The sequence below is a fragment of the Hemibagrus wyckioides genome, linkage group LG06, assembly GCF_019097595.1.
Source record: "Hemibagrus wyckioides isolate EC202008001 linkage group LG06, SWU_Hwy_1.0, whole genome shotgun sequence".
Classification (NCBI taxonomy): Eukaryota; Metazoa; Chordata; class Actinopteri; order Siluriformes; family Bagridae; genus Hemibagrus; species Hemibagrus wyckioides.
In genome coordinates, this window is record NC_080715.1 from 17,606,180 (window position 1) to 17,633,017 (window position 26,838).

Consider the following 26,838-nt stretch of genomic DNA (forward strand, 5'->3'; position numbering starts at 1 on the left):
GTTACTATCCTTAAACTAGTAATGATTTTTTTCTTGTTTTATTTCAGCGTCAATACATTGCAGCCTGGGAGGCTGATAAGGTCAAGATCCATGTTAACCCAGATACCCCAGAAATTCTGCTCTCAAAAGCAAATGCTATTATCAACAGCAGGGTAGGTATTAGTTACTAATAACTGTTATGAAATTTAATAAAATATATTCTCTTTTTTGCGATGCATGTTTATAGCTCATAAATTGCAATGTGTTCAATTGTAATAATATTCACCAGTATATTTTTTTGGGAAAAAAAAATAGAAACTTTACAGGCAAGGAGTTGAAGACAGCTTCAGGAAAGGCTATGATCTAAAAGGTGATGCAGTTGCCATCAAAGCTGCCAAAGCATCCAGAGACATCATTAGTGATGTGAGTTTACCAGTTCTATTTATGCTGGGATTTATGATATATATTTCTTTAGATACATTTCAAAGTGATACATACTGTATAAGCACATAAAATGTATAAATGTTTATCTTAATCCTTCCATTTATGTTTAGTACAAGTACAAGACTGGTTATCGCCAGCAAGTTGGCCATCACATCGGAGCTCGCAGTGTCCAGGATGACCCGCTGATTATGCTGGCCATAAACTCTGCTAAGATTGCTAGTGATGCCCTATACAAGAAGGATTTCAACAAGTCCAAGACCAAATTCCACCTTCCAGTGGACATGTTGTCTCTTGAGCTTGCTAAAAAATGCCAGATCCAGGTCAATGATTTCAACTACAGAACCTACCTGCACAACTGGACCTGCCTTCCAGACTCCAATGATGTTGTCCAGGCCAGGAAGGTCTATGAATTGCGCAGTGATGTGAGTATTTATTGTAATGACTCAGGACTGCTTTGTTCATTTGTTCATTGTTCTTCCTTGAAGCTAAATTCACATTGCCAATATTTTTCCATGTCTTCTTTGTTTTCTTGGTAAAACCAGGCTGTTTACAAAGCTGATATGGAATGGATTAAAGGCACAGGATGGATTCCAATAGGGTCTCTTGATGTAGAAAAGGTCAAAAAAGCTGGCGATATCCTGAGTGAGAGGAAATACCGTCAACATCCAAGCAACTTCAAGTTTACTAGCACAACAGACTCTATACCAATAGCTCTTGCACAAGCCAATGCTAAGCTCATGGATCAGGTATGTTTTTTCCTAATTTTGTTTTGAGAAAACTGTGAAAATGTTATTGTGCTTTGTACAACCAAATACATTTATAATTGGTTACTAATCTGTAAATATATCATGAATCATATCTCTTTATTAATCTTTTTTTTTCTTTGCAGAGAGCTTATGTTGAAGCCTGGAATAAAGAGAAGGTCACAATACACATCATGCCAGACACTCCAGAGATCATGCTTAGCAGACAGAACAAAATCAACAGCAGCGATGTAAGTGCAATTTCTTTGAAGTGGGTATGACTGATGAAAATATCAATATCATTATTTTTGAATCATACACTGATTAATATTAAGTTAGTAGTAATGCATTCAATATTTTTTCCAGAAATTCTATCGTCAAGATTATGTTGAGAGTCTACAGAAAGGCTATTTCCTGCCAAAAGACGCTGTTGCAGTCAAATCTGCCAAGGCCTCCAGGGACATAATCAGTGACGTAAGGGATTGTAGTTAAGCAGACACACGTTATTTATATACAAAAGATTGGATGTTTATCACTATTGCAATATTCTCAATACAGTACAAGTACAAAGCTGGCTACAGACGTCAGCAAGGACATCACATCGGAGCTCGCAGTGTCCAGGATGACCCGCTGATTGTGCTGGCCTTAAACTCTGCTAGGATTGCTAGTGATGTCCTGTACAAGAAAGACTTTAACAAGTCCAAGACTAAATTCCACCTTCCAGTGGACATGTTGTCTCTTGAACTTGCCAAGAAATGCCAGACCCAGGTCAATGATTTCAATTACAGAACTTACCTGCACAACTGGACCTGCCTTCCAGACTCCAGTGATGTTGTACAGGCCAGGAAGGTCTATGATCTGCGCAGTGACGTGAGTATATACACCTCTGAGGAATTCATAACTTCTTTCCATAGTTATTTGTTAGACCTTTGGTGCCATATAAGTTCACAGCTGACTCAGTTTAAATCTTCTTCCCAGGCTGTATATAAGGCCGACCTTGAATGGCTCCGTGGATGTGGATGGATGCCACAAGGTTCTCTTGAGGTTGTTAAAGTAAAGAATGCCCAGAAGATCCTCAACGATAAACTATACAAACAGCATCCAAGCACAGTTCCATTCACCAGCCCTGTGGATTTGCCTTCCATTGTCCTAGCCAAACAAAATGCTGATATCCTCAGTGATGTAAGCTGTTCTTATTTGCATATATTATATATTATGTACATCACAGTAATATTCCACTCTACCATGTCAGCAAGTTACAATACATACAAATGAAAGCACTGAACAACTGTTGTTCAAAACATTGCTTAATTTTGCAGAATTCTTTTTTATTTCTTTCCAATCACAGAGGAAATACAGAGAGGCATGGGACAAAGACAAGACCACAATCCACATCCAGCCAGACACACCAGCAATTATGCTATCCAAGGCCAATGCCATTGCAGTTAGCAATGTAAGTGAACTATAAAATTTCAATATTCTTTTCAATTCTTTCCATAAATTCTATCTTGCTATATGACTTTCATTGCGTATTTGACCTTCACTGACGCCTTATTCTGTGAACAGAGATTGTACACCAAGGACTGGGATTCACAGAAGGCAAAAGCATACCATATCAAAGAGGATGCCGTTGCTGTATTGAAGGCCAAAGCTTCTAGAGACATTGCTAGTGATGTAAGTCAAACAGAAAAATGTAATTGCAGTATGTATTGCTCAAATGTATAGCAAACTAACTTTACTTTTTAAAAACTTGGACAGTACAAGTACAAGACTGGTTATCGCCAGCAAGTTGGCCATCATATTGGAGCTCGCAGTGTCCGGGATGATCCGCTGATTGTGCTGGCCATAAATTCTGCGAAGATTGCTAGTGATGCTTTGTACAAGAAGGACTTCAACAAGTCCAAGACAAAATTCCACCTTCCAGTGGACATGTTATCTCTTGAGCTTGCCAAGAAATGCCAGATCCAGGTCAATGATTTCAACTACAGAACTTACCTGCACAACTGGACCTGCCTGCCAGACTCCAATGACGTTGTACAGGCCAGGAAGGTCTATGAACTGCGCAGTGATGTGAGTATAGGCCTTCTGAGGAGCTCTAAATGTGCTACTTAGCAGAATATGTAGTTAGCAGGTTGTTATCTCACAGCTGACCTTGTTTGAAACTTTTTTTTTAGGTGGTATATAAGTCTGATCTAGAGTGGTTGAAAGGATGTGGCTGGAGCCCTCATGAATCTGTGGAAGTCCTTAAGGTGAAAAATGCCCAAAATATCCTGGCTGATGTAAGTCCCTAAAAACTATTCTTTAACTTTGGAAGTAGACATTATACTGTTCAGTAATTAAAAATATTAAATGTGCATTAATGTGATATTGAATTTATATATCATTAACAAAAAAAATTACTTTTTTTGTCTTTTTCTATGCTCATTTTTAGAGAGGGTACCGTGTGAAGCTGGATGATCAGAAGTACACTACTCCCATTGACAGAGTTGACTTTGTTTGTGCCAAAAATGCAGCAACTGTACTCAACGAGGTAAGAATGCCATTTTTTTTAATTCTAAGATATTAGTCTGGTTCATGTAGTGAAGATTAAAAAAACAATATTGTACTTTGCCGTGAAAAATATTTGTTGCAAAATCCAGATATATACAAATGATTGCTATTCCTGTATAAGACTTTACCTGTGTATTCATCTTCCAGGCAAGCTACCGTGAGGCTTGGCACAACGATAAGGTCAAATACACTATGCTGGACACCCCACTTCTAGCCACAGCCAGGGAGGTGGCCAAGAATTTACATCCAGTAAGAGAGATTCCCTTAAGGCTTTCATGTGCAAATGGCGTACTTTGCCAAATCTATCTGAACTAAGACATGCACGTTTTTCACTTACAGCACTTCTACACAAACGCCTGGGACAAGACAAAAGCGAAATCATATTTTATGCCTGGAGATGCAGTTCCTATTAAGCAGTGCATTTCTACCACCAAAGTACAGAGCAATGTGAGTGAAGGCTTTAAAGTCAAAAAGTTTTTATGCTTTTTTCTTATTCTATATATCTCAATAAATGTTATGTTATTTTGGATATTCTTCTGCAAAACCATCTTTTTCTGCAGTACAAATACAAGGAGGGATATCGCAAGGACCTTGGCCACCATATCGGAGCTCGCTGTGTCCAGGATGATCCACTGATCATGCTGGCAATAAACTCAGCAAGGATTGCTAGTGATGCCCTGTACAAGAAGGACTTCAACAAGTCCAAGACCAAATTTAACCTTCCTGTAGACATGTTGGCCTTTGAATTAGCCAAGAAATGTCAGAGCCAGGTCAATGATGATAACTACAGAACCTACCTGCACAACTGGACCTGCATGCCCGATCAGAATGATGTCATTCAGGCTCGCAAAGCCTATGATCTTGCCAGTGATGTAAGTGTTACACTATAGCAAAAACACTCTGTTTTCTGTAAATCTGTAGTATAACTTGACGAATATGAAAAATACTTTTAAGTATATGACTACTCTCCTTTCAGAATATCTACAAGGCAGATCTGGAATGGATCCGTGGCTGTGGATGGGTGGCAGCTGACTCTGTTGATCATGTCAAAGTCAGAAAAGCCCAGGAGATCCTTAACGATGTAAGTTTTGAATGTTTTCAAAACTGGCACAAGTCTTTTGTATGGTGAGTTGTACATTTATTAAGCAATCCTTGCTTTTGTTCCCTACAAACAGAGAAGTTACAAGAAGGATGCCAAGGACAACTTTGCCAAGTTCACAAATATTGTGGATCGACCTGAAGTTCTCTTGGCCAAGGTCAACGCCTTCAATCTCAGTGATGTAAGTGTTTCCAGTGTTTTGTGAGGTAAAGTGTTAATTCTCTGATTAGCTGAAAATGGATGTACGTTTGAAGACTTACTTGATTAAACCCCTCAGTAAAATATAAATTGATTGTTTAATTATATTATTATCAAGTGTGATTAATTTTAATTTGCTCTTAAACCAAGCTGTTGTCCATATAACTTAATTTGATAATATTTTACTTCTCCTGTAAATGTTATTTTTGATTGCAGTTTTAGAATAGTCATTTCTCTGACAGATACAGCAGTTCAAGTTTGATTTCAGTGAATGCTTTCGATGTACAGACAATACATTGTGCATATGGCAGCTTCTTTTAAATCACACTTGGTTTGTTGGTACATCTTTTATAAAATGTACAGTTTTTTCCATTTTTTAAATCTATGTGCCATTTTTATGTAGCTGAAATACAAAGAATCCTTCAACCTGGAGAAGGGCCACTACATTGGAGCTGAAGATACACCACAACTGGCACACTCCAGGGAGGTGGCGAAGAACATCAGTGAGGTAAATAACTCCTTATGGCTCATTGATACTCACTACTAAAGATCGGTATGTGCTTGATGTTATGATAACCTACCTATAATTATTGTTGTTTAATACAGAAACTGTACAAACTTAGCTGGGATGAAGCTAAAGCCACAGGATATCAGCTGAACCATGAGTACCTGCCACTTGTATCAGCTAAGAAAACCAGAACCATTGTCAGTGATGTGAGTGTCTCTTCATTTTGTTTAGTTTGTGTGATTTATGTGTAATTAAGTTTAATGTAGCCATAATAATGTGGTGTGTATATGTCAGTTTATTAATTAGTTGTGCCTTTGAACTCTGCAGATTAAGTACCATGATGCCCATGAGAAAGCCAAGGGTCATTACTTGGCCAACATTCTGGCTGACTTCCCTGCAATGGTCCATGCTGGACAAATGGAAAAGATGAAGAATATGGTAAGCTTGTTTAGCATCAACTGTGCATGTTCTTAGGATTTTAGATCAAGAATAATCTGTTAAAGCTTGAGAAACATAAAATATATTACGCATTTATGCCACGTATTATAGCACAATCCTTTTTGTTGCTTATCTACAGAGATTCTATCACAAGGATTACCATACGAGCAAGACTAAGCTCCACATTCCACATGACATGATCAGCCATGTGGTAGCCAAGAGATGCCAAGATATCCTAAGTGATGTGCTGTACCGCACCTACCTGCACCAGTGGACATGCCATCCAGACCAGAATGATGCTATCCGTGCTCGCAAGGCCAATGAGATCCTGAGTGATGTATGTTATATATAAATCTCAGAACCAAATGAAATATGAATACACTGTTTTTGTTTCAGCAGTAAAATTGGATCATTTGATCTTTTTTTCTGCAGGTGTTCTATAAAGATGACTTGAACTGGATAAAGGGTACTGGCTGCTATGTCTGGGACACACCAGAAATCGTGCGTGCCAAGAAGTCTTATGAGCTTCAGAGTGACGTGAGTAGCACTTATATAAGCTGCATTTTTTATGTTAATATATTCCGATTCTGACCTTTTACATTTGCTTTAAACAGATCAAGTACAAGGCAGAGGGCAAGAAAGAGTTCAATAACTACTCTATTGTGACAGACACTCCTGTGTATGTGACTGCTATACTGGGCCACACCTGGGCAAGTGAGGTACGACATTAAATCGATTTCTTTAACGAATTTCTGTTCTGTTTTATTGTATGTTTAAATGTTAATATGCTGTGTCATTTGTACTTCTCTTACAGCTAAACTATAGAGAGGCCTACCGCAAAGAGAAGCACATATACACTACTGTGTTGGACACTTATGATTATGCAAGATGCTTCAACTTGAAGCAACTCTACAGCACTGTAAGTCTGAACAAAACAGTATGGTGTTGAAATAATTTTGCTTCAGTTTATGCCATTAAGCTGTCTCTGAAAACATGTGTTTTTTTTCTCCCACAGAAAGCCTATTCTGCCCTTTGGGATAGAATCAAGGCCAAGAGCTACAGCATTCCTCATGACTCTAATGCTTTGGTCCATGCCAAACAGCAGAAGGCCCTCCTGAGCAATGTGAGTACATCTTTACACGCCTTCACCGATATTCAAAATAACAAAAAAAAAAAATGCTCTGGACATATCTATTGAATATACTGTGATTTCTCACAGGTGAAATACAAGGAAGATTATGAGAAGTTTAAGTCACTGTACAGCCTGCCTAAGTGTCTGGAGGATGACCCAGCCACTGCCAGATGCATCAAAGCTGGAAAACTCAACTTGGATGTATGTGATATTTTCAGATATGTTCCTGTGTTTTATATCACAGTAACAGCGATCTGTTTCTAATTCTTATTTCTGTATGTACTCACACAGCGCTTGTACAGGGACAAGTGGGAAAAGACAAAAGCCAAAATCCATGTTCCTCCTGATATGCTAGATGTGGTGGCTGCCCGCAACACTCAGAAAATGATCAGTGGCGTGGACTACCGTAAATACCTGCACCAGTGGATCTGCCTGCCTGACATGCAGGTCTATGTACATGCCCGCAAAGTCAATGAACAGCTGAGTGACGTGAGTAAATGAGCTGGTTTTTACATTTTATACACAGTATATCCCTACGTTTTGCTTTGTCACATATAGTTACTGAATGTTTGCTTTAGTACATTTTTAATGGATGGAATTACAGCAATCTAGCATATCATTATAATTGAACTCCAAAACTCTAGTGTTCTGTAGTCCTTCTAGTTGACACATGGGATGTTGTTATAGAAACCAAACCTGAACAATTACAAACCTTGTCTGATGGAACAAGAAAAACCCTTCATTTGAAATAACCTCTGGTTGAAAACAAAGGTAATTTTTCTCAACATGGATTGTGTTCTTCATATTTATTACCAGGTCTTTTATAAAGATGATATGAACTGGCTGAAGGGTGTTGGATGTTATGCATGGGATACTCCTGAAATCCTGCGTTGCAAGCAGGCCATGAAACTACAGAGTGAGGCAAGTATACACCCCCCATTCCTCTCTATATCAAGACTCACATTGCTCTTTACACTTCTTACTAAGTAACTGTTTTACTTGCCTGTTTCAGAACCTATACAGAGCTAAGGGAATTGAGCATTTTAAGAACTTCTCTGTAGTAACAGACACCCCAGTGTATGAGACATGCAAGCAGAGTGCCCAGAACCTGAGTGAGGTAAGGCTTTTAAAAATTCTACCAAAATATTACTAGTGACTATCCTGTTTATCTTACCCATACATAAACTTTCAGCTTGACTCAGTATTTTGAAGTAGAGACCCCTAACGCCTGTCTTTTGCATTCTCAGCTCAACTATCGTAATGACTATGTCACCAATGTGAAAGGTAAAAACACTTCTCCCGCTACAACTGTGGACACTGAAAGGGCTCGTTTGGCCAAATACATCCAGAGTGACGTAAGATAAGACTAACTATATCACTTCACCATTTGTTCACGGTCATAGATGCATATATCTGTTGTGCAAACTATTATATTTTCCATGTTTTTCTATCTAGCACATCTATAAAGAAGCAAACAAGAGCTTTATGCCCACTGGTTACTCTCTTCCCTTTGACACTCCACTTGCCCTGCAAGCCAAAGCCAACAATGTCACTTTCAGCAACGTAAGAAGGCACCAGAGCACACTACATGACTCATTTCTTTTCAGCTGATATTGACCACATGCCTTGCAAACATGCTCTCTGTTCATATCTTATAGGTGAAATACAAGGAAGCTTATGAACACACTAAAGCCAGAAGCTACAAACTGGACCCCAATGGTGTCAATTTTGTCACTATTAGAAAGGCTAACCAGGTCACCAATGAAGTAAGACAAACTTTCAACATCTACAGTAAGATACTATATGAGGTGAAGAAACATGGTATTATATTTTATCTGTATTTTATTTTTTTTTTAGAGACTATACCGTGCCCTGTATGAAAAGGAAAAAGACAAGGTTCACTCTGTGTATGACACTCCTGAGATCAGGCAGGTTAAGGCCACCCAGGAGGCCATCAGTGATGTAAGTAAATCATTGCAGCATGTTTATGCAGTTCATTACATTAATTCTTTTTTTTTTTAACGTTAAAAAGCTGTCTGTTTCCAATTTCACATTCTCATTCTGATTCTCAACAGGTTTGCTATAAAGAAAAGTACTACAACAGCAGAGGGACCCTACTGCCAATGCCAATCACGCCAGAGCTGTTGCACTGCGCACACGTCAATCAGATCAACAGTGATGTATGTTATGTTTATCCTCTTCAGACTTTCATGATATTGTGTTCATTTGGATTCATATTTAATATTTTATTTACTGGCATCTGACAAATATGGAAATTAATGACTGTCATCAGATAGGAAGTGGTTTGGGAAATGAAAAAATGTGATCCTCATATCAGGGCATTATTCTGCAGCAAAATGTTTAAATTAATAAATTAGTACTGGTATGACATTTGTTTTTGTTTTTGTCAATTCATGGCTCAACAACAGTTTTTTGTGCTAACTGTGTTTGCTTGTATTACTTATAGCTGAAATACAAAGAGGATCTGCATTGGCTGAGAGGCATCGGGTGCTTCGTGTTTGATTCTCCTGAGATGGTCCGCATCCGTGCAATCAACAAATTCAGGGTAACTATCAATTAAGAAATGTTATCATCTTCGTCATCTGACATGCATGCATTCATCCTGATATTTTGTGCTTGTTAATTCTAACATTTCACTTTCCCCCCCAAGACTTCCTATGATATCGATGCCAAGAAGAACTTTGCCAACTTCTCTGTGGTCCTGGACACACCAGAGTACAAGCGTGTGTCTGAACTGAAGACACACATAAGTGATGTGAGTTCAAGTTAATAGAAATTCAGATCTATTTGATATATCTTTAAATAGACAGACAAACACTCAAAGCAATGTTTCTTCATTTGTCTTTAGCTGGTGTACAAAGCTGCTGGAAATATACAGAAGACTCAGTGCAGCACTACTGGTGATGCTATTGAATTCAAGAGAGCCAAGTGGGCCCAGACTCTTAGCAATAAGGTAAAGTAGTTTTACAGTGCTCTTTGCTTTACAGTTTATTTGCTCTTATGAGTAATAGCATCATTGAATTTCACATGACATGTCTTTCCATTTTATAGTGGCTGTACACTGATTTGGCTTCCAAAGAAAGAGCCTTCTACACTCCAGAGCTTCACACACCTATCCTGGATCATGCCAGATCTATGAAAGTGGTGTACAGTGAGGTAGGTCAGATTCTTGATAAGAAATAAAATGTTTTAACCACCATACATTTATATTATATATACATTTACATGTACCTTCTTAACCTCTAGACCAAGTACAAAGAACAGTATGAGAAGATGAAACATAAGTACACTCCTGTCCATGACACACCTATCCTAATCCGTGCCAAAAAGGCTTACCTTAATTCCAGTGATGTAAGTATACAACAATTTCTATTAAAATATCCTAGTCTGTTCAATGCCTCTGTAGATCTGATGCCTGTTTCTCCCCATAGCTGCGCTACAAAGAGACCTTCGAGTTAGCTAAAGGACACTACCACCCCACTAAGGATGCCCTGGACATTGTTTGTGCTAAGCGTGTCAGAGATGACATCAGTGAGGTCAGTAATAAATATTTCTCAATTTTTTAAATGCAACAACAATTTAGTTTGGTGGTCTTTCAGTGTCTTTCTCTTCCTACCACAGGTTAGATACAGAGAGAAATACATCAACTCACTGGGCACATGGAAGTCCATCCCAGATCGTCCTGAATTCTTCCACAGCAAGATTGTGCGAGACTGCGTCAGTGATGTGAGGGAAAATTATATTTCTTATATAACAGCATCAGAGTAGTTCCTCTGAAAGGCCCTTGAACATACTGTTTTCTCACTTTCTTGTATGACAGTACAAATACAAAGAGGATCTGGACTGGATCAAAGGCATTGGCTGCTATGTGTGGGACACACCATTGCTGAAGCAGGCTGAGCATAACAAAGCACTGTACAGCGAGGTAAAGCGCTTCAGTCCTGGATTCAAGTCTATTCAAGATTATTTGTCAGTTATATAATGTGCCAAAAGATATGTACATTAAAATGCTTATCGAGAAGCTCAGGTAAATTGCTTACATGTAATATTATAATATATACAAAGTATTTGTATTATATACACAGCTATCAACCTTATTGAACATTTATTATTAAAATAGAATTAAATAAAATAAATATAATAAGAATACACAGAGTGTTGACACTTTACAGAAATGCTGTATTATATAATATATTTTGTATGAAAAAATATGAAGTATGAAATATCTAAGCTTATACAGTGCTACTAAATATGAATGTTTATTTCATGCTCTTATTTTGTTAACAGAGACTGTACAAGGCATCGTATGAGAAGAACAAAGGCAACTTCAAGTACACATGTGACACACCATTCTTTGAAGCTGCTAGAAACGCTTCTGCACTCTCCAATGATGTGAGTCAAAATAATTCTGTTGGTTTTCTTTTAAACGAAACAGTTCTTTCAGTTTAAGTCAGCAAAAAGCAAATGCTTGCTGTAATTTAGAAAACAACATGATTATTGTATTGTATGTAAAAGCTTAACATGGTTTCTTTTTCTGCATCTAAAGTGGAAACAGGTGTAAAGGTAAATTTCAGTACAAATAATTTGGAGATGCCTTTTACTCTGAAACAATGTACTATTATATTTACATGCCATTGTAAATTCTTCTTTCCCATGGGTGAATGTAAAGTATCTGTCTCCTGGTTGAAATTTGAAACTGGAGGCAGGGGCCTCTAACTCTCCCTTTAATGTTCTGAGCAGAGATCCTACCGCGCAGAGTATGAGAAGACTAAGGATAAGTACACCATAGTTGTAGATGACCCTAGAAACCTCTTGGCTAAAGAGGTCAACAATATGAGCCAGGTAAAGTCCTCTAGCTCGAGCACAGGTCCCGAGCATGACGTCGTCTCAGATCTGCTGGATGATACGCATAAGTTTCTGCCGCTGTGCCACACAAATTCCCCTTAGTGGGTTCTTTGAGTGCGCACATTGTCAAACTGTACACTCCAGATGGTAATTTTGCTGAATAGTTCTTCAATACTACTATGAATAGTACCAGTAATAGTACTATTGGCTTAGAAATGCCTTCAGTGTTTGATTAAGTGTGTTCATGACACTTATCTGGACCTGACAGATTGATATAAGAGCAAACCACTCTCTGGACTGTAAAATCCCCTGGTGCATTCTCTTTTTACCCTGAAGCATGACCTGTGTGTGTATTTGTGTATGTCTTTTCGTCTTTTCTGTGAACAGTTCAAGTATAAAGTCAGGGCCAAAGAGCTGCTCAAGAGCGGCTGCAATGAGCTGCTTCGTCCTGACCTTTTGAACGCCATGTACAACACTAGCATGTGGAGTAAGGTAACCATCTGCCTGCAGGCTTTGCCACAGGCCCCTGGAAACCTAATACCATCCATCCTAACTCCATTTTTGGATAAATGAATCACCATCATCACTTTTTGCTTATTCATCATCATCAGCCACAGCTTAAATACCACACCCACTGAACCCTAATATAGTGCATAAAGCAATGTAGACATGTGAGCTGATTCAGATGCACGTCATTACAGGTATCATTAATGTCATTCTGGTTTAACCTGTGCATTGCATTAAATCCATTATTTATGCTTTTTTTAATCCATATTTTTTTCGCCAAATTTTTTTTAGCCTTAAAATTCTGAAATGACTTCAAGATTGAAGATTTTATTTGTGACATATGCAGTTATATACAGTATACAACTTACAGTGAAATGAAAACTCAGCCTACTCCTGCTTAAACTGTGCATATAAATTAGCTAAATTTAAGAAACTATAAATAATAAGAAATAAGAATATTTTTTAAAAAAAATCTAGAATATGCATGCAGTAACAGTAGATAATGTGCAACAGAACAGAAAGGACAGTTATATACCAAATGTGCAGGTGTGATACATGTAGTAACAGTAAAAGTGCAGTGGAGCTTAAACAGCTGTACTGGCTCTGAAAAAACCTGCAATAGAAATACAGTCGTATAAATAATAAGTCTGAGCAGAATGATAATTAATAAGTGTGATTAGAAGGCGTAATCATTGCTTGCATTTGAATGCATGTTCATTTTGTACAGAATTTAATGTTATGTATTCCTCAATAAAGGAAAAGAGTTGCATGCTTTCTGCGTTCTGTGTTCTACTAGAAGCAAACACTGTTTTACTTCCCAAACCACAGTTTGTGTCACTTTATAAGGTACCAGCTCTGGTTCTGGGCATAGTAAAATACTGTTGCAAAAATGCATGAGTTCTCATTTCCTCTAATATACACTGCAACCTCATCACTCCATTTTGTTGAGAAAACTCATTATATTAATAAAATTTATTGTTTAACATATTGTATGGCAGTTTCCAGACTTTGACTTTGTGAATTTCCTCCCTTCTTAGTGGAAGTACAGGTCACAATATGAGCGTCTCAAGTCAAAGTACACATCAGTGCTGGAGACACCTGAGCACCAAGTCCACAAGCGTAGAAAGCAGATCAGCGATGTAAGGCCTCACCATAGTCTTTGGCTTGTCATGTCTTTGACATCTGTATTCTGTTTTTGTAAAGCTTGTTAAAATCTGCTACTGTCTCAAAATGAATTATATTGTGATGATTTTTCAGATCATCTACAAGATGGAGTATAATAAGAATAAGGCTAAAGGCTACACTCTTGGACATGACACTCCTCTGAATCTGCACATGAAGAAGGTCAAAGAAATGATCAGCAATGTAAGTCTTGCCATTTTGTTGACAAATCTATCAATCTATAAATAATTTATTATTGACTTTTTATGATACTAACAGTGTTGTTTTCTTCATAGCTCAAATATAAGGAATTGTATGAGAAAAACAAAGCTCAGATTAACATAGCTCCTGATGCTTTCGACATCCGGGCTGCCAAGGAGGCCTACAAGAACATCAGCAATGTAAGTTCACTCTTTCAGCAAAAATCCTGGCTCATCTCTCAGTACTTAAGGAATGTGTTTAAACCAAGTCTGCGCTTTTCTGCTGTAGCTTGACTACAAAAAGAAGTATGAGGCCACCAAGAATAAGTGGATTTGGACTGTGGACAGACCCGACTTTGTCCACGCTGCCAAGATCAACTACCAGCAGAGTGACGTAAGTGCTCATTGCCTTTCACTGCTCGCTTTTATCCATGGTTCCACGTCAAATACAGCTGCTGACAAAGGTTATGTTACAGGTTGAGTACAAGTACGACAAGGAGATGCTGAAGGGTTGCGTGATGCCTGTTACTGACGATAAGTACACAATTCTAGCCAAGCAGAACACTGAGCTTTCCAGCTATGTGAGTGCCATATTTTTCATTTGGTAACATGGAAATATAACTGTTTTGCTTTTATGTACTATAAAATTGCTTTATGTTTCTTCACTAGATCAAATACAAGCAAAAGTATGAAGATGCCAAAGGACACTACCATGCTGTCCACGATACCCCTCAGATCCTCCATGCTAAATCAGTGTCTGGTCTGGTTTCTGAGGTAGAAAAAGGATTTTACTGCAGATGCATAACACTCTCTATATATGTTTACATGATAGCAAAGGGGCTTTTAATGATTTACACACAGGAACATGAGCACTGTTACTTCAATTAATAATTCCTTTACAGAGCAAATACAAGCTGGCCAGCAAGAAGGAGCGCCAGTCTGGCTCTTTCACCACCCTGCCTGAGACCCGTGACACAGCCCATAGCAAAGTAGTGACCAAAATCACAAGTTCTGTAAGTGCAAGTCTTCAGTATGTTCATACTGATAGGATCTAATTTGGATTGTGAAGACTTTACAGTTCAAATAATCTTTCCACAGAACTTGTACAAGGAGAAGTTTGAGAAGGCGAAAGGAAAGTCTGAGTACAACAATATGACTGTACCTCCAGATGTGAAGCATGCCATGGATGTGGCCAAGAGCCAGAGCAATGTAAGTCTGTTTGGCTTGAAAAGATAAGAAAAGTTTAATCAAGGTTTCTTCAGGTTTTGGTGTCTTCCTTTCAGAAATGTTTCCTGTAGAAGGCCATTTAAAGAAGCCTTGAAGAAACATTTCTCTAAGAGTGTAATGTTTTAGTGTCTGGTTTTTGTTAGATGATCATTATGCAGTAGGTTTATCTCTGCACTCTCATCTTTGGTAGATCAACTATAAACAGGAAGCTAAGGCCAAGTTGCATTACACACCTGTTGCTGATCGCCCTGACATCCTGAAGGCTACCCAGGCTGCCAAGCTCATCAGTGAGGTAATTTCCCCTCTGCATTTTGGAACATCTTTAGTCAATCTTGCAAAATAAAACCATTTCTAAGGACGTTCAGTTATCCTGGAGAGTTTTTGGTTGTGGTCGTAAGTAATGATGACTGGTTTGTGCTATTATCTTAAAGTTGTCTCTCCGTTAATCTGAGAAATTTTATTCAACAAGTGGTGAAATGTCTTTAAGTTGCAACAATCAGTTAGTCAGTTTTCAAGTTCTAAGTTTGACAAGTTCTAATCATTCAAAATTCTTGCTGCCAACCAGTAATAGTAAAGGCTTACATATACTTTTTCTGAGACACATGAAGTCAGCTAACTGCATCATTTTGAATTTCTGCTGATTATATGTCTTAAAGCAGCATAACACACTTGGAAGAAAGGGCTCTTCAGAATACATGAGCTGACAGAAGCTCATGATTTGCCAGTGTTCCTGTAATTGCCAGGGGAGAGTCAGTATGCCATCTCTGACTCCCAGAGATCACAGTCAGTTTTACTCTCTTAGCTCTAGGCGACAGATGACTGTTGCATCTTTGGGATTAAAGTTTGCTCCCAAACATAGGGTGAACAGATTTTTGTTGCACCACTTGGGGGTCATGCCATCCATTTACTCCAAAACACATAATATATTGTGCTGTGCTTATAGGTGGGATACCGTGACAAGGCTCGTCAGGAGGCCAGCCGTGGAGGATCACTGGTCAACCGTCCCGATATCGACTTGGCCACCGAAGTGTCCAAGCTTACCAGCCTGGTAATTTTTCTCGCCCCTACTTTTAGCCATACTTTAATCAAAACTTCTGCTTTTTTTATCTGCTGTATCATAACAACTGCCATGTTCCAATCATGCAAAATTAGTTTTATTGCTCTTGAAATAACTGTAGCAGTAGTGTTAAATGCTCCATCAGCGCTTTTCTTACCAGCCAGCATTAATAGCAATGTCTAATGCTGTCTATGTGACCATCGACTGTCCTGTGACTATGGATCTGTGTTCATGTAGATACATTTAACTTGTTAACTTAACTCTGTCATCATTTTCTTACCAATCACTTATTCATGTATTCATCCTCATGTTATTCAGTTTGTCCATATCCCATCTATTTACTGTCCATTTTTGTCCTGTGTCATTCTCATTGCTGTCACCCTGCCATCTCACTGCGCTTTGTAGGTGGAGGCCAAGCCTTCCCTCCATGGAACTGCCTCTTTTGATACTCCCCAGATGCGGCATATTAAGAAAATCAATGCTCTGACTAGTGATGTAAGGACGGACCCTGAACCGCAGGGCAAATAACTTTTGCGTTATGTTTATCTCTGTCCTCTCTCTTTGACTGAATCTTTCGTGGTACTCACTGTTATTTTTAAGAAAGTGAACACTAAAACACTCCTCGGCACCAACCTTTCTTCCCACGATTGTGCTTACTCCTGTTTCTATTTTCTGCTCACTCTGATTTTATTTTTGTCCCTCTTTTCTGTTTGTCATGCAAGCTTTTGCCTTGTTGCCATGCATAGTTCAGCAGTTCATTGCATTATTGTTTTCCAGCTTTGTGTACAATGAACTATTCCATCGTTATCAGAATTGCTATGTTCTTGCATCCGTGTATAAAATGAGGACTGTGCAAATTCAGTTGGACTTGCTGTTGGACTATGAGTTTATTGGATCTACACAATCCTCATGAAATTCTGTTTTTGTTTGTTCTTACAAAGGAATTTTTCTTCAGATCTGGAGGTGTTTCCAAAGTTTGGAGAAAAAAAATCAAATATATTTGTATTTAAAGTATATTTGAGTGGTAACTCTATAAACATAGGAAAGCTAGCAACATTGGGCCCTTGTAACACATTTATAAGTCTCTTTTAAGATATAACCTCATCCACAATGTCCCAAAGCTTTATGAATGTACTGTTAATACTAAATTGACAGATACCTTGTTTTATTTAAATAAGTTGACCAAGTATGATATTTCTCGCTTATCTCTTTTATAGAGACAGACACTACAGAAGAGCTTTAGTGTTATCAAATATAAGCCTTATATAAATCCTTTAGCATTGCTAGTAAAACATATGCCTTGTCTATGAATGTTTTATGAAGTCCCAATGTTAATGTTCTTTTGTCCAGATATGGTGTTTTGCTTGATATCTGGCAGTTGTATTCAGTTATTTGTCTGATACAGATTGTCATGTTATTACCAGGCAGCATATGTTTCTTTAAATCACTCTCCACCAGCATCCTCAGGTTTTTGACTACATTTCCAACAAGTGCATGTTACTAATGAGGGAATATACAGTATATCACATATTTTGGGATTAACAGTATGGCTTACTCTACCTATTATTTTCAGTATTATCTTCTAATCCTATTTTTGCCCAAAAAGGTGAAATACAAAGAGAAGTTTGACAAGGAGATGAAAGGAAAGAGACCAGTGTATGACCTGAAGAACAGTAAGATTTATCAGACTTTGAAGGATGCCAATACACTTGCAAGTGAGGTGTGTACTTTGGACTATATTATTTATGTCTATCTATAATCTGTGATAAGACATTTAGGGGTTTTTCAATATTTTGAAAGCATGCATATTGACAATGAATGATACAAAGTCATTTTTGCTGTTTCTCTTACAGGTGAAATATAAGGGTGACCTGAAGAAGATCCATAAGCCTGTGACTGATATGTCTGAGTCTCTGGCCATGCAGCACAACCTGAGTACCAGCAAACTGGCCAGTAGTGTAAGATATTCACAAACCCCATCATTTTCCCTTTCATCTTCCTTTAACTCAGTCATTTTAACAGCATGCTTACAAACACCCTTTACTCTCAAGGATGTTGCTCACCTAAAACCTATTTGTGAAAGAAATCATCTGGTAGTGACCCTCACCTCCCTCATCTATCCCCTAACTAGCAGTTAGCCTTAACCGTTCACATTTGTGCTTCCTTCACCCACATGTGACCTCAGAACCAAACTAAAGTCATCCTAAATTTTCCAAATATAATTCTGAATAACCAAAAAAAAACCCAGAACCCTTCCATTTATCCCATCTTTTCCATCTATCTATCTATCTATCTATCTATCTATCTATCTATCTATCTATCTATCTATCTATCTATCTATCTATCTATCTATCTGTCTGTCTGTCTGTCTGTCTGTCTGTCTGTCTGTCTGTCTATCTATCTATCTATCTATCTATCTATCTATCTATCAAAAGTTTGTTTTATTTTGGCATATTGCTTTTGATAGTTTTTTTTTCCAGTCAATGATATTTGGTTAGATTTTTTTTTATTTCCACAAAAATTTTGCCTTTCCGGATGTTCACGTTAATTACTTAATTTAATTTAATTTTATTTTATTTAAATTTATTTAATTTTATTTAATTTTATTTAATTTTCGTTTATTTTTAGTTCAGTTTAATCTAGTCAAATGGGAGAGAATTGGTTTAGCACTAGTTGAATTAGTTAGTACTGTTATACTGAGTTGCTTTGCTTGGGGGTTCCCTCTTAGTACCAGTACAAGAAGAAATTTGAGGAGAGTAGAGGTCACTACCATTTGATTCCTGACACTCCTGAGCAGCTTCATCTCAAAGAGGCCTCAGAGCTACAGAGTAATGTAAGTCACAACATTAAGTCCTGGCCTCAAATTCGACATCAACAGGAATGTCTGTGTGTGTGTGTGTGTGTGTGTGGACATGTGTATAAATCAACATAGGTGTGAAAATCAAACTTCTTGTTTTTTTTCTCATTTTACCTTTAAAACTGTTATACTCCCACAGACCAGCTATTTCTGTATGGTTTCATTTTACAACAGTAATTTTTGCAGTAAATCTTTTTACAGTTATTATTTTGGTAAGAGACTTTTTATGGAAGTAGTAAAACAGGTTTGCAGACCATTTCAATAAAAACTGAAGTTGTTTATATGTTGGAATGACCATAGATGCAATTATTCTTCTTTTTACTGAGTTTTCTCACCCCTAGAATGTTTATTTTATAGCATTAACATTTGGAGTACATCAGGTCTTTAGCTTAGAATTTGATTGTACTGTAAACTGTATGTCAGAAAAGCTACATTTATATTCACTAACACTCTTAAGACTTTTAATTGTTTATAAAGTTCAAAATTAATGAACATTTAGATGGATTTTACCCAATAATGTTTAGGCATACTTTCCTAACAATATATTTTCAGCTTTTTTGTGACCTTTGGGATTCTCTCTGTAACCAGGTGAAGTACAAGGAGAAATATGAGAGGGAGAAGGGCAAGGCCATGCTGGACTTTGAGACTCCAACTTATGTGAGCGCCAAAGAAGCACAGCATATGCAGAGCCAGGTAAATCAGTGATTCTTCACTACAGGATCTTTCAGTGATGATTTACCTTTGCATGTAGATTCTTTATAGCATATTTTGGAAATCAAACCTTTCCAGATTTTTGGACTAATGAAAACAGGTTTATTGCTTTCATGATAAAAGAGATGAGAAGGCAATTGATGCTAAGGGCTTGAGGAGACAGTAAAGTATATTTTGTTGTCTGTCATATATTAACGTCTTATGTGTGTTGAATTTTTTATATGTGGATATTTGATTCCAGCTATTCCCTGCTCAGCTTTATGCTGACTTTACATTATGGGGATAAGAAAACAGCATTTATCTAAGGAACTATTCAGCCCAGAAGAGCTTACATAAAGCCTTTGTTACTGAGGTTTCATGTGTCTTTCACTCTCTTATCTTTGCGGTGGATAGAAAGACTATAAGAAGGACTTTGAGGAATACATGAAAGGCAGGAACCTCTCAGGCTTGGAGGTCACTCCGGCAATGTTACATGTCAGACATGCCACCAAAATTGCTAGTGAGGTAACAAATGGACCAGTCTATATTTTTTCCTCCTTTCCCAGTAATCATACTAAGACCCACCAAACATATTACAGTCTTCATGGTCACAGCTGAGCAGGTTGTGGTTAGTTTGCATGGTTTTACCACCCAGTCATAATAAACTCCTAGTAATACCCCGTTCAACTTCCTGTCATTTAAATCATTCAGTTTTTTTTTTATTTCTTCTCGTATGTGTATGTGTGAGTTTTGTCTTTTCTTCTGTTGATGCTCTTCTGCCCTACCATTCACTTCCTCTCAGTGTGTTTTAATTAACATTTCTGGTATTTGGTTTATTTCTAATGCTAACACTCTACAAACAAAAAACATCTCTTCAGTATTGTTTTTGTGTCTTTCCTTTGAGAAACACCTGATCAAATCTGCATTCACTAATGCCTTTGTTCATCCTTTTCATCCACAATTATTAAATAAAAGAAAACAAAACAATGAAAATGCAGGCAATTTCTGCTAGACTAGCTGAACAACTCGCTGAATTTTACATTAATATGTAATACATAGTTATTATAAAATTACAATCCTGCTTTTCAAACCAGATGATTATATAATATAACCTCAGAAATTTGGAACACATTTGGAACAGAGGCATAGTGACACTGAGCTCCATGTTGAAGAAGAGCTGTGTCCGGTTCTGCATGTCTGTGTCTTGTCGTGTGCTCTCTGTGCAGTCTCTCTATTCTTCTCCACCCTGTAGAAAGAGTATAGGAGGGATCTAGAAGAAGGGGTGAAGGGTAAAGGGCTTACAGTGCTGGAGGAAACTCCTGAATTGCTAAGAGCAAAGAATGCTACTCAGATCCTCAACGAGGTAGGAATGGCTCAGGCTGCAGCCATCCCCCATCTTACACTTAATCTCCTTCTCGAAGTCATGACTCTTTTGCCTCTTTACCACACTAACAGGGCTGCACTGATTGTGCTAAGTCCTGATTCTTGCTAACCAATTTCCATTTCCCTAATGGATCACTCCACCCAATCATCTAACCAGGTTTGGTAATAAAACTTTACTGATCCCTCTACGCTTCTCACTAAATCTGTTTTTTTCTTCTTCCAGATTTTCCTTGTTTTCCCTGTTTTTAATATCGCTCTTATTTTCTAACAGGACTTTACCCACACCCTGATGCTGTTAAAAATAAGGGATCTTCTTAATGAAGCTGTTTAACATCTAATATTAATCTGCAGATATGTAGCTATCCCCAAGCTGCAATTTGCTAGCTTTGCATATAGAGTATTCATTATAATAAAGCTATGTGTTTGGATCTTTAACATTCTCTAAACCTCCACAGAGAGAGTATAAGAAGGCACTGGAGGAAGAGATAAAGGGCAAGGGAATGTTGGCTTTGGCTACTGATACTCCAGACTTTATGAGGGCAAGAAATGCTACAGATATCCTCAGCCAGGTTAGTGATTGGATCATTTGTCATCCTGATTAAAAAGATTGAATGGATTTTTAGCAAGCAAATGACAGATCTTAACAAAGAATGAATTTTCTGTAGTGATGTATTTGTTTTTTTCATGCAATTAATGTCAATGGTACTCAAACTGGGCTTCCACAATAATTGCGGAATGTTGTTCACTGAGCTTCGAGGAGGTATAATTACTCTATACTCTACTGTAGAAGATGAAATTTTATTTCATTCAACTGTATTGCTTCAGGTCCATTTGTATTAAAAACTGTTATAAATCACACTCTAGTAACACTTATTTATGGAGCCCATATGTCGATCATATGAATAATTAAAAAAAAATTAAATGGTAAAGCTATTTTATAACACTATTTTTTTTAAATTGCACTGTCTTTTACAAGGTAACTTATTTAAATAGTATATAATAATAATAATAATAATAATAATAATAATAATAATAATAATAATAATAATAATAATAATATTCCTGTATGAATTGTAAATAATAACTCTTCCTGTAACACATCTTCACTTTTCTCAGTATTATTATTTTTTTTATTTCAAATTCTTCTTTTTAAAACATCTCTTCTAACAATGAGATATTTTAAAAAGAAGAAGAAACATTGTTATCATGTATATGCAAAATATATGGTATTTGTAGGAATAACGGTTGGGTCGTTTGTGTAACCCTTTCTTCTTATACTTATTTTAAGATTCGTTACAAGGAGGATTTAGGAAGTGGCACTGCGATGTCAGAAACTCCTGAGATGGAGAGAGTTAAACGCAATCAGGAAAATTTTAGCATGGTACACTGCGGTGTGACTCTTTTCCCAGCTATGGATCATTCTGTCATCCATATATCATTATAGACAAACCTTTATGACTCCCCTGCTTAACTGTAGTTCCTGAAAAATTCAATGATCAGCACATGATAACATTTCTTATAACACTCATTCATGAATATGCCACCAGGTTCAATGCTAATACTTCTAAAGTTCATACTTACAGTAACTTAAGGTGATTTTTCCATCATCTAAATTGCTTGATATATATATTGCTTTGGGTACTGATACTTCAGACTTTATGAGGGCAAGAAATGCTGCAGATATCCTCAGCCAGGTTAGTGATTGGATCATTTGTCATCCTGATTAAAAAATTGAATGGATTTTAAGCAAGCAAATGACAGATCTTAACAAAGAATGAATTTTCTGTAGTGATGTATTTGTTTTATTCATGCAAATAATGTCAATGGTACTCAAACTGGGCTTCCACAATAATTGTAATTTATCCTTTTGTTGTTCATTAAGCTTCGAGGAGGTATAATTACTCTATGTACTGTAGATGATGAAATTTTATTTCATTCAACTGTAGTGCTGCAGGTCCATTTGTATTAAAAACTGTTATAAAGCACACTCTAGTAACACTTATTTATGGAGCCCATATGTCGATCATATGAATAATTTAAAACATTTTTTAAATGGTCTTGCATTTATAACACCATTTTAAAAAAAAACTGTACTGTCTTTTACAATTTAACTTATTTAATAATAATATTCCTGTATAAATTGTAAATAATAACTCTTCCTGTAACACATCTGCACTTTTCTCAGTATTATTGTTTTTTATTTCAAATTCTTCTTTTTAAAACATCTCTTCTAACAATGAGATATTTTAAAAAGAAGAAGAAACATTGTTATCATGTACATGCCAAATATATGGTATTTGTAGGAATAACGGTTGGGTCGTTTGTGTAACCCTTTCTTCTTATACTTATTTTAAGATTCGTTACAAGGAGGATTTAGGAAGTGGCACTGCGATGTCAGAAACTCCTGAGATGGAGAGAGTTAAACGCAATCAGGAAAATTTTAGCATGGTACACTGCGGTGTGACTCTTTTCCCAGCTATGGATCATTCTGTCATCCATATATCATTATAGACAAACCTTTAAGACTCCCCTGCTTAACTGTAGTTCCTGAAAAATTCAATGATCAGCACGTGATAACATTTCTTATAACACTCATGAATATACCACCAGGTTCAATGCTAATACTTCTAAAGTTCATACTTACAGTAACTTAAGGTGATTTTTCCATCATCTAAATTTATTCATGGGATGATGTTTGCTGTCTTCCTTTTGTTATGTCAGCAAAAGGAAATAAAAGGATTAGATCATTTATAGATCATGTCTCAAACCTTTATGAATTAAAATCATCAAGACCCCCTAAAGTCTCCTCACACCCCCTTATACACACCCAAACATAACCCTTTTCTAAACCCTAACATTGCTTTTTTTTTTTAAATGATTTATGCAATGCTTATAAATGTTTTATGAAGCCCTATTATATGTGTTTTCAAGATAACTTTACTGAAATATTAGTAATATTACTATCCTAATCAAGAAACTTTTCACTGTTAGCATCTTGTAAGAGCTGTCTCTCAGCTGAAGCCCATGTTTTACAGGCTAAATACAAGCACAATGCTGAGCAGGACAGGGCTATTTACACCACCGTGATTGACACCCCTGACATCATCCACGCTCAGCAGATCAGAAACATTGTGAGCCAGGTAATGGCTTATATCCCAATCCTGACCATCTGATATTTTGCTAGGAAACACTAATAATTAAGAACTCAGCCTATTAATTTGCCTGGAATTTATTTGTATTTTTATTCATATTGGATTACTGGATTACTTGTGTAATCCATAGTTGGGGTTTAAGGCATGTCAGTCATTATTCTAACAAATTTTCCAAACAGAAAAAGTACAAGGAGGAGGCAGAGAAGACCATGTCTCACTACAATGCAGTCCTGGACACTCCTGAGATGCAGAGAGTGCGAGAGAACCAGAGGAACTTCAGCACTGTAAGATTTATTTATTCATTTCTTTTCTCTTCTGTTCTCCTTTATTCCCAGTAGGTTGGACCTTGTCTTGGTAGTGTTGTCCATGATTCTTGTCTTTTGTGTTTGAGGTTTCACAGACAAAGCTCTGGAGATGTTAAACCCTGTCATTTGATTCCATCTCATTCTTTCCACAAGTTATTAATGATTAAATGCAGTGGTTGTGTTCACTTGAACAGAACTGAAGAATATTTGTTACACTGCGCTTTTTTGTCTATCTGCAGTACTTTGACTGCCCTTGTGCTCTTTCCTCTGTAGCTTCAATACCAGATTGACCTTAAAAACAGTAAGGGCAAAGTAACAGCAGTACAGGACACACCTGAAATGCTTCGTGTTAAAGAAAATACAAAGAATTTCAGCTTGGTATCTACTCATTAAGTATACTTTTACTCTTTTTCATCTGCTTTTTTTTTGCTAACTGCCTACTTTCTTCATTTTCTCTTTTTTGAATTCTTGCTTTTTTCCCCTAGATTTTTAATTTTTTTACTCTTCCTGCAATCATCTGTTAACCGTCCCTGACATGCAGCCCAATTCCTTTTTTCATCTAGGCCTAAATTTAGCTATTAACTATAGACTACTAGTTTGGAGACTAACTTCATGTTGAAGCTCAGTTGATTTGTTTGAAACAACTGCTCTAACTATTTCAAGAGCTAAAACCCATAATGCTTTTTTTTTTTAACTGCTGCCAGCTGTTTTGCAGATGCAGATATGCATGTTTTCCAAGCCATTATATGTAAATGTATGTGAAATGTTCATATGTGTTCAATGATGGTTTCCTTTATTATTTCAAGCGGTCTTCTCAGAAACCACAAAGAAAAAATGATAGTTGCATAACAAATGGGTGCATAACATTTTTTGCCTCTGCATTTATAAAGATTCATTATAAGGTGGATATGGGAGGAGGAACTGCTATAGCAGGAACCCCCGAGATGGAGAGAGTTAAACGCAATCAGGAGAATATTAGCACGGTACACTGTGGTGTGACCCTACCCCAGCCTTTCCCTCCTCACCAAATTCCCCTGCTACTCGTCATTGACAAGTAGACCCAGGATATGTCTTTCAGTTCATTTTAATCACCACTGTCTCCATTTTTAATTCATTTTAATAAACACTTCATTATGTCATTCCAAAAAACTCCCAATATTTTAATCAACTAAAAGTCCTTGGTTGTGTTTTTCAATATTAATATCCTTGATTACTGAGTCCCAGACATCTTCATAATGGCTGGTGTGTATTTGTCTTTCTGGATTTATAGATTTCCCACTTTGCTTAAAAGACAGTGTATGTAAAGCTAAATGCCACTTACATAAGCCCTTCATTACATGACATAAGCCTATAGCAACCTTGATAAAGGTTAATTCTCGCAACAACAAAAATCTAATACCACTTTCCTCGGGTGTTATTTTAAAACTGTTTGTTATTTCAGGTGTTGTAAAGAGGTCAGAACAAGCCTTTCTAAATGTTTATCCAGGTTTATGTCATGTGATACTAGTATTGAGGAAAGGCTCATGTAGGTTTTCTGTATCCCTGAGAGTCACCATGTCCTCTATAGTTTTGCCAGATACTTACGTAATGCTTCCTGTTTTATCATGTCTCTTTTATTTCTGTGTTACACATTAAATGGAAATATGGAATAGATCAAATACAAGGACTCACTAGGTCAAGGCATATCTATACCAGATCTTCCTGAAGTGAAACGTGTGCAAGAGACTCAGAAGAACATAAGCTCGGTAGAGTTTTTTGGCTCTATTACGAGAATCCCTCCCCCTTAATCGTTTTAACCTGTTTGATCATTCTTCTTACTCCAGATGTGATTTTTCCTAATTCAGAGGTTTATAAGGATGTGCTGCATATTTAGTTAGGAATAAAACACTATGGGTGTGCTGTTATCGGAAAATAATCAATAATCAGAGGGGTGGTGTGATGCCATTATAAGCCTGAAATTGATTTTTTTTTGTATGATAGCATATTCTGAAGTGTTTTATTCTACTTATACCACAGCTAATAATATTTTTTCATTTGTTTATGAAAGAGGTTTATTTCTGTTCCATGAGACAAGTTATCACTTATTTTTATATTGGTTTATATTGGTTTATATATTTGTGTTAAACAGTTATTTCCACACCAGCCACTATTTTTTTTTTACTTCCTCTTTCAATTATAACTGAAAATGTACTTCATTATTGAGAAACAGACAATCGCAAAGTCTACTGTCCTAAAATCTTTCCTTTCAAACTTTCTGACTGTATGAAAGCACAGAGACTCCCTTCATAAATCTGAAGTGAATCTCATTACAGAACTATTACCATATCAATCATTATACGATA

General features: G+C 36.9%; 1 protein-coding gene across 1 annotated transcript in view; it reads left to right on the forward strand.

Moving 5' to 3' along the window:
* neb (nebulin) overlaps positions 1-26,838 on the forward strand; it is a 56,704-nt gene that overhangs the window by 25,345 nt on the left and 4,521 nt on the right. The window contains exons 64-130 of the mRNA XM_058391246.1: positions 48-152; positions 295-402; positions 534-845; positions 966-1,169; positions 1,313-1,417; positions 1,533-1,640; positions 1,725-2,036; positions 2,145-2,348; positions 2,515-2,619; positions 2,733-2,840; positions 2,925-3,236; positions 3,341-3,445; positions 3,598-3,696; positions 3,864-3,965; positions 4,056-4,163; positions 4,277-4,588; positions 4,693-4,797; positions 4,892-4,996; positions 5,417-5,521; positions 5,620-5,727; positions 5,849-5,959; positions 6,099-6,296; positions 6,392-6,496; positions 6,574-6,678; positions 6,774-6,878; positions 6,975-7,082; positions 7,179-7,292; positions 7,383-7,580; positions 7,908-8,012; positions 8,104-8,208; positions 8,339-8,446; positions 8,547-8,654; positions 8,750-8,857; positions 8,949-9,053; positions 9,167-9,271; positions 9,559-9,657; positions 9,763-9,867; positions 9,961-10,065; positions 10,164-10,268; positions 10,359-10,463; positions 10,544-10,648; positions 10,734-10,838; positions 10,933-11,037; positions 11,400-11,504; positions 11,853-11,954; positions 13,502-13,603; positions 13,722-13,829; positions 13,922-14,026; positions 14,115-14,219; positions 14,302-14,406; positions 14,495-14,599; positions 14,728-14,838; positions 14,924-15,034; positions 15,243-15,344; positions 15,996-16,100; positions 17,716-17,829; positions 17,963-18,067; positions 18,838-18,942; positions 19,555-19,659; positions 20,071-20,181; positions 20,909-21,019; positions 21,495-21,608; positions 24,075-24,179; positions 24,371-24,475; positions 24,770-24,874; positions 25,387-25,479; positions 26,149-26,241. Coding sequence (XP_058247229.1) covers positions 48-152; positions 295-402; positions 534-845; positions 966-1,169; positions 1,313-1,417; positions 1,533-1,640; positions 1,725-2,036; positions 2,145-2,348; positions 2,515-2,619; positions 2,733-2,840; positions 2,925-3,236; positions 3,341-3,445; positions 3,598-3,696; positions 3,864-3,965; positions 4,056-4,163; positions 4,277-4,588; positions 4,693-4,797; positions 4,892-4,996; positions 5,417-5,521; positions 5,620-5,727; positions 5,849-5,959; positions 6,099-6,296; positions 6,392-6,496; positions 6,574-6,678; positions 6,774-6,878; positions 6,975-7,082; positions 7,179-7,292; positions 7,383-7,580; positions 7,908-8,012; positions 8,104-8,208; positions 8,339-8,446; positions 8,547-8,654; positions 8,750-8,857; positions 8,949-9,053; positions 9,167-9,271; positions 9,559-9,657; positions 9,763-9,867; positions 9,961-10,065; positions 10,164-10,268; positions 10,359-10,463; positions 10,544-10,648; positions 10,734-10,838; positions 10,933-11,037; positions 11,400-11,504; positions 11,853-11,954; positions 13,502-13,603; positions 13,722-13,829; positions 13,922-14,026; positions 14,115-14,219; positions 14,302-14,406; positions 14,495-14,599; positions 14,728-14,838; positions 14,924-15,034; positions 15,243-15,344; positions 15,996-16,100; positions 17,716-17,829; positions 17,963-18,067; positions 18,838-18,942; positions 19,555-19,659; positions 20,071-20,181; positions 20,909-21,019; positions 21,495-21,608; positions 24,075-24,179; positions 24,371-24,475; positions 24,770-24,874; positions 25,387-25,479; positions 26,149-26,241 — 8,286 coding nt within the window. The remainder of the gene's footprint in view (positions 1-47; positions 153-294; positions 403-533; positions 846-965; positions 1,170-1,312; positions 1,418-1,532; positions 1,641-1,724; positions 2,037-2,144; positions 2,349-2,514; positions 2,620-2,732; positions 2,841-2,924; positions 3,237-3,340; positions 3,446-3,597; positions 3,697-3,863; positions 3,966-4,055; positions 4,164-4,276; positions 4,589-4,692; positions 4,798-4,891; positions 4,997-5,416; positions 5,522-5,619; positions 5,728-5,848; positions 5,960-6,098; positions 6,297-6,391; positions 6,497-6,573; positions 6,679-6,773; positions 6,879-6,974; positions 7,083-7,178; positions 7,293-7,382; positions 7,581-7,907; positions 8,013-8,103; positions 8,209-8,338; positions 8,447-8,546; positions 8,655-8,749; positions 8,858-8,948; positions 9,054-9,166; positions 9,272-9,558; positions 9,658-9,762; positions 9,868-9,960; positions 10,066-10,163; positions 10,269-10,358; positions 10,464-10,543; positions 10,649-10,733; positions 10,839-10,932; positions 11,038-11,399; positions 11,505-11,852; positions 11,955-13,501; positions 13,604-13,721; positions 13,830-13,921; positions 14,027-14,114; positions 14,220-14,301; positions 14,407-14,494; positions 14,600-14,727; positions 14,839-14,923; positions 15,035-15,242; positions 15,345-15,995; positions 16,101-17,715; positions 17,830-17,962; positions 18,068-18,837; positions 18,943-19,554; positions 19,660-20,070; positions 20,182-20,908; positions 21,020-21,494; positions 21,609-24,074; positions 24,180-24,370; positions 24,476-24,769; positions 24,875-25,386; positions 25,480-26,148; positions 26,242-26,838) is intronic.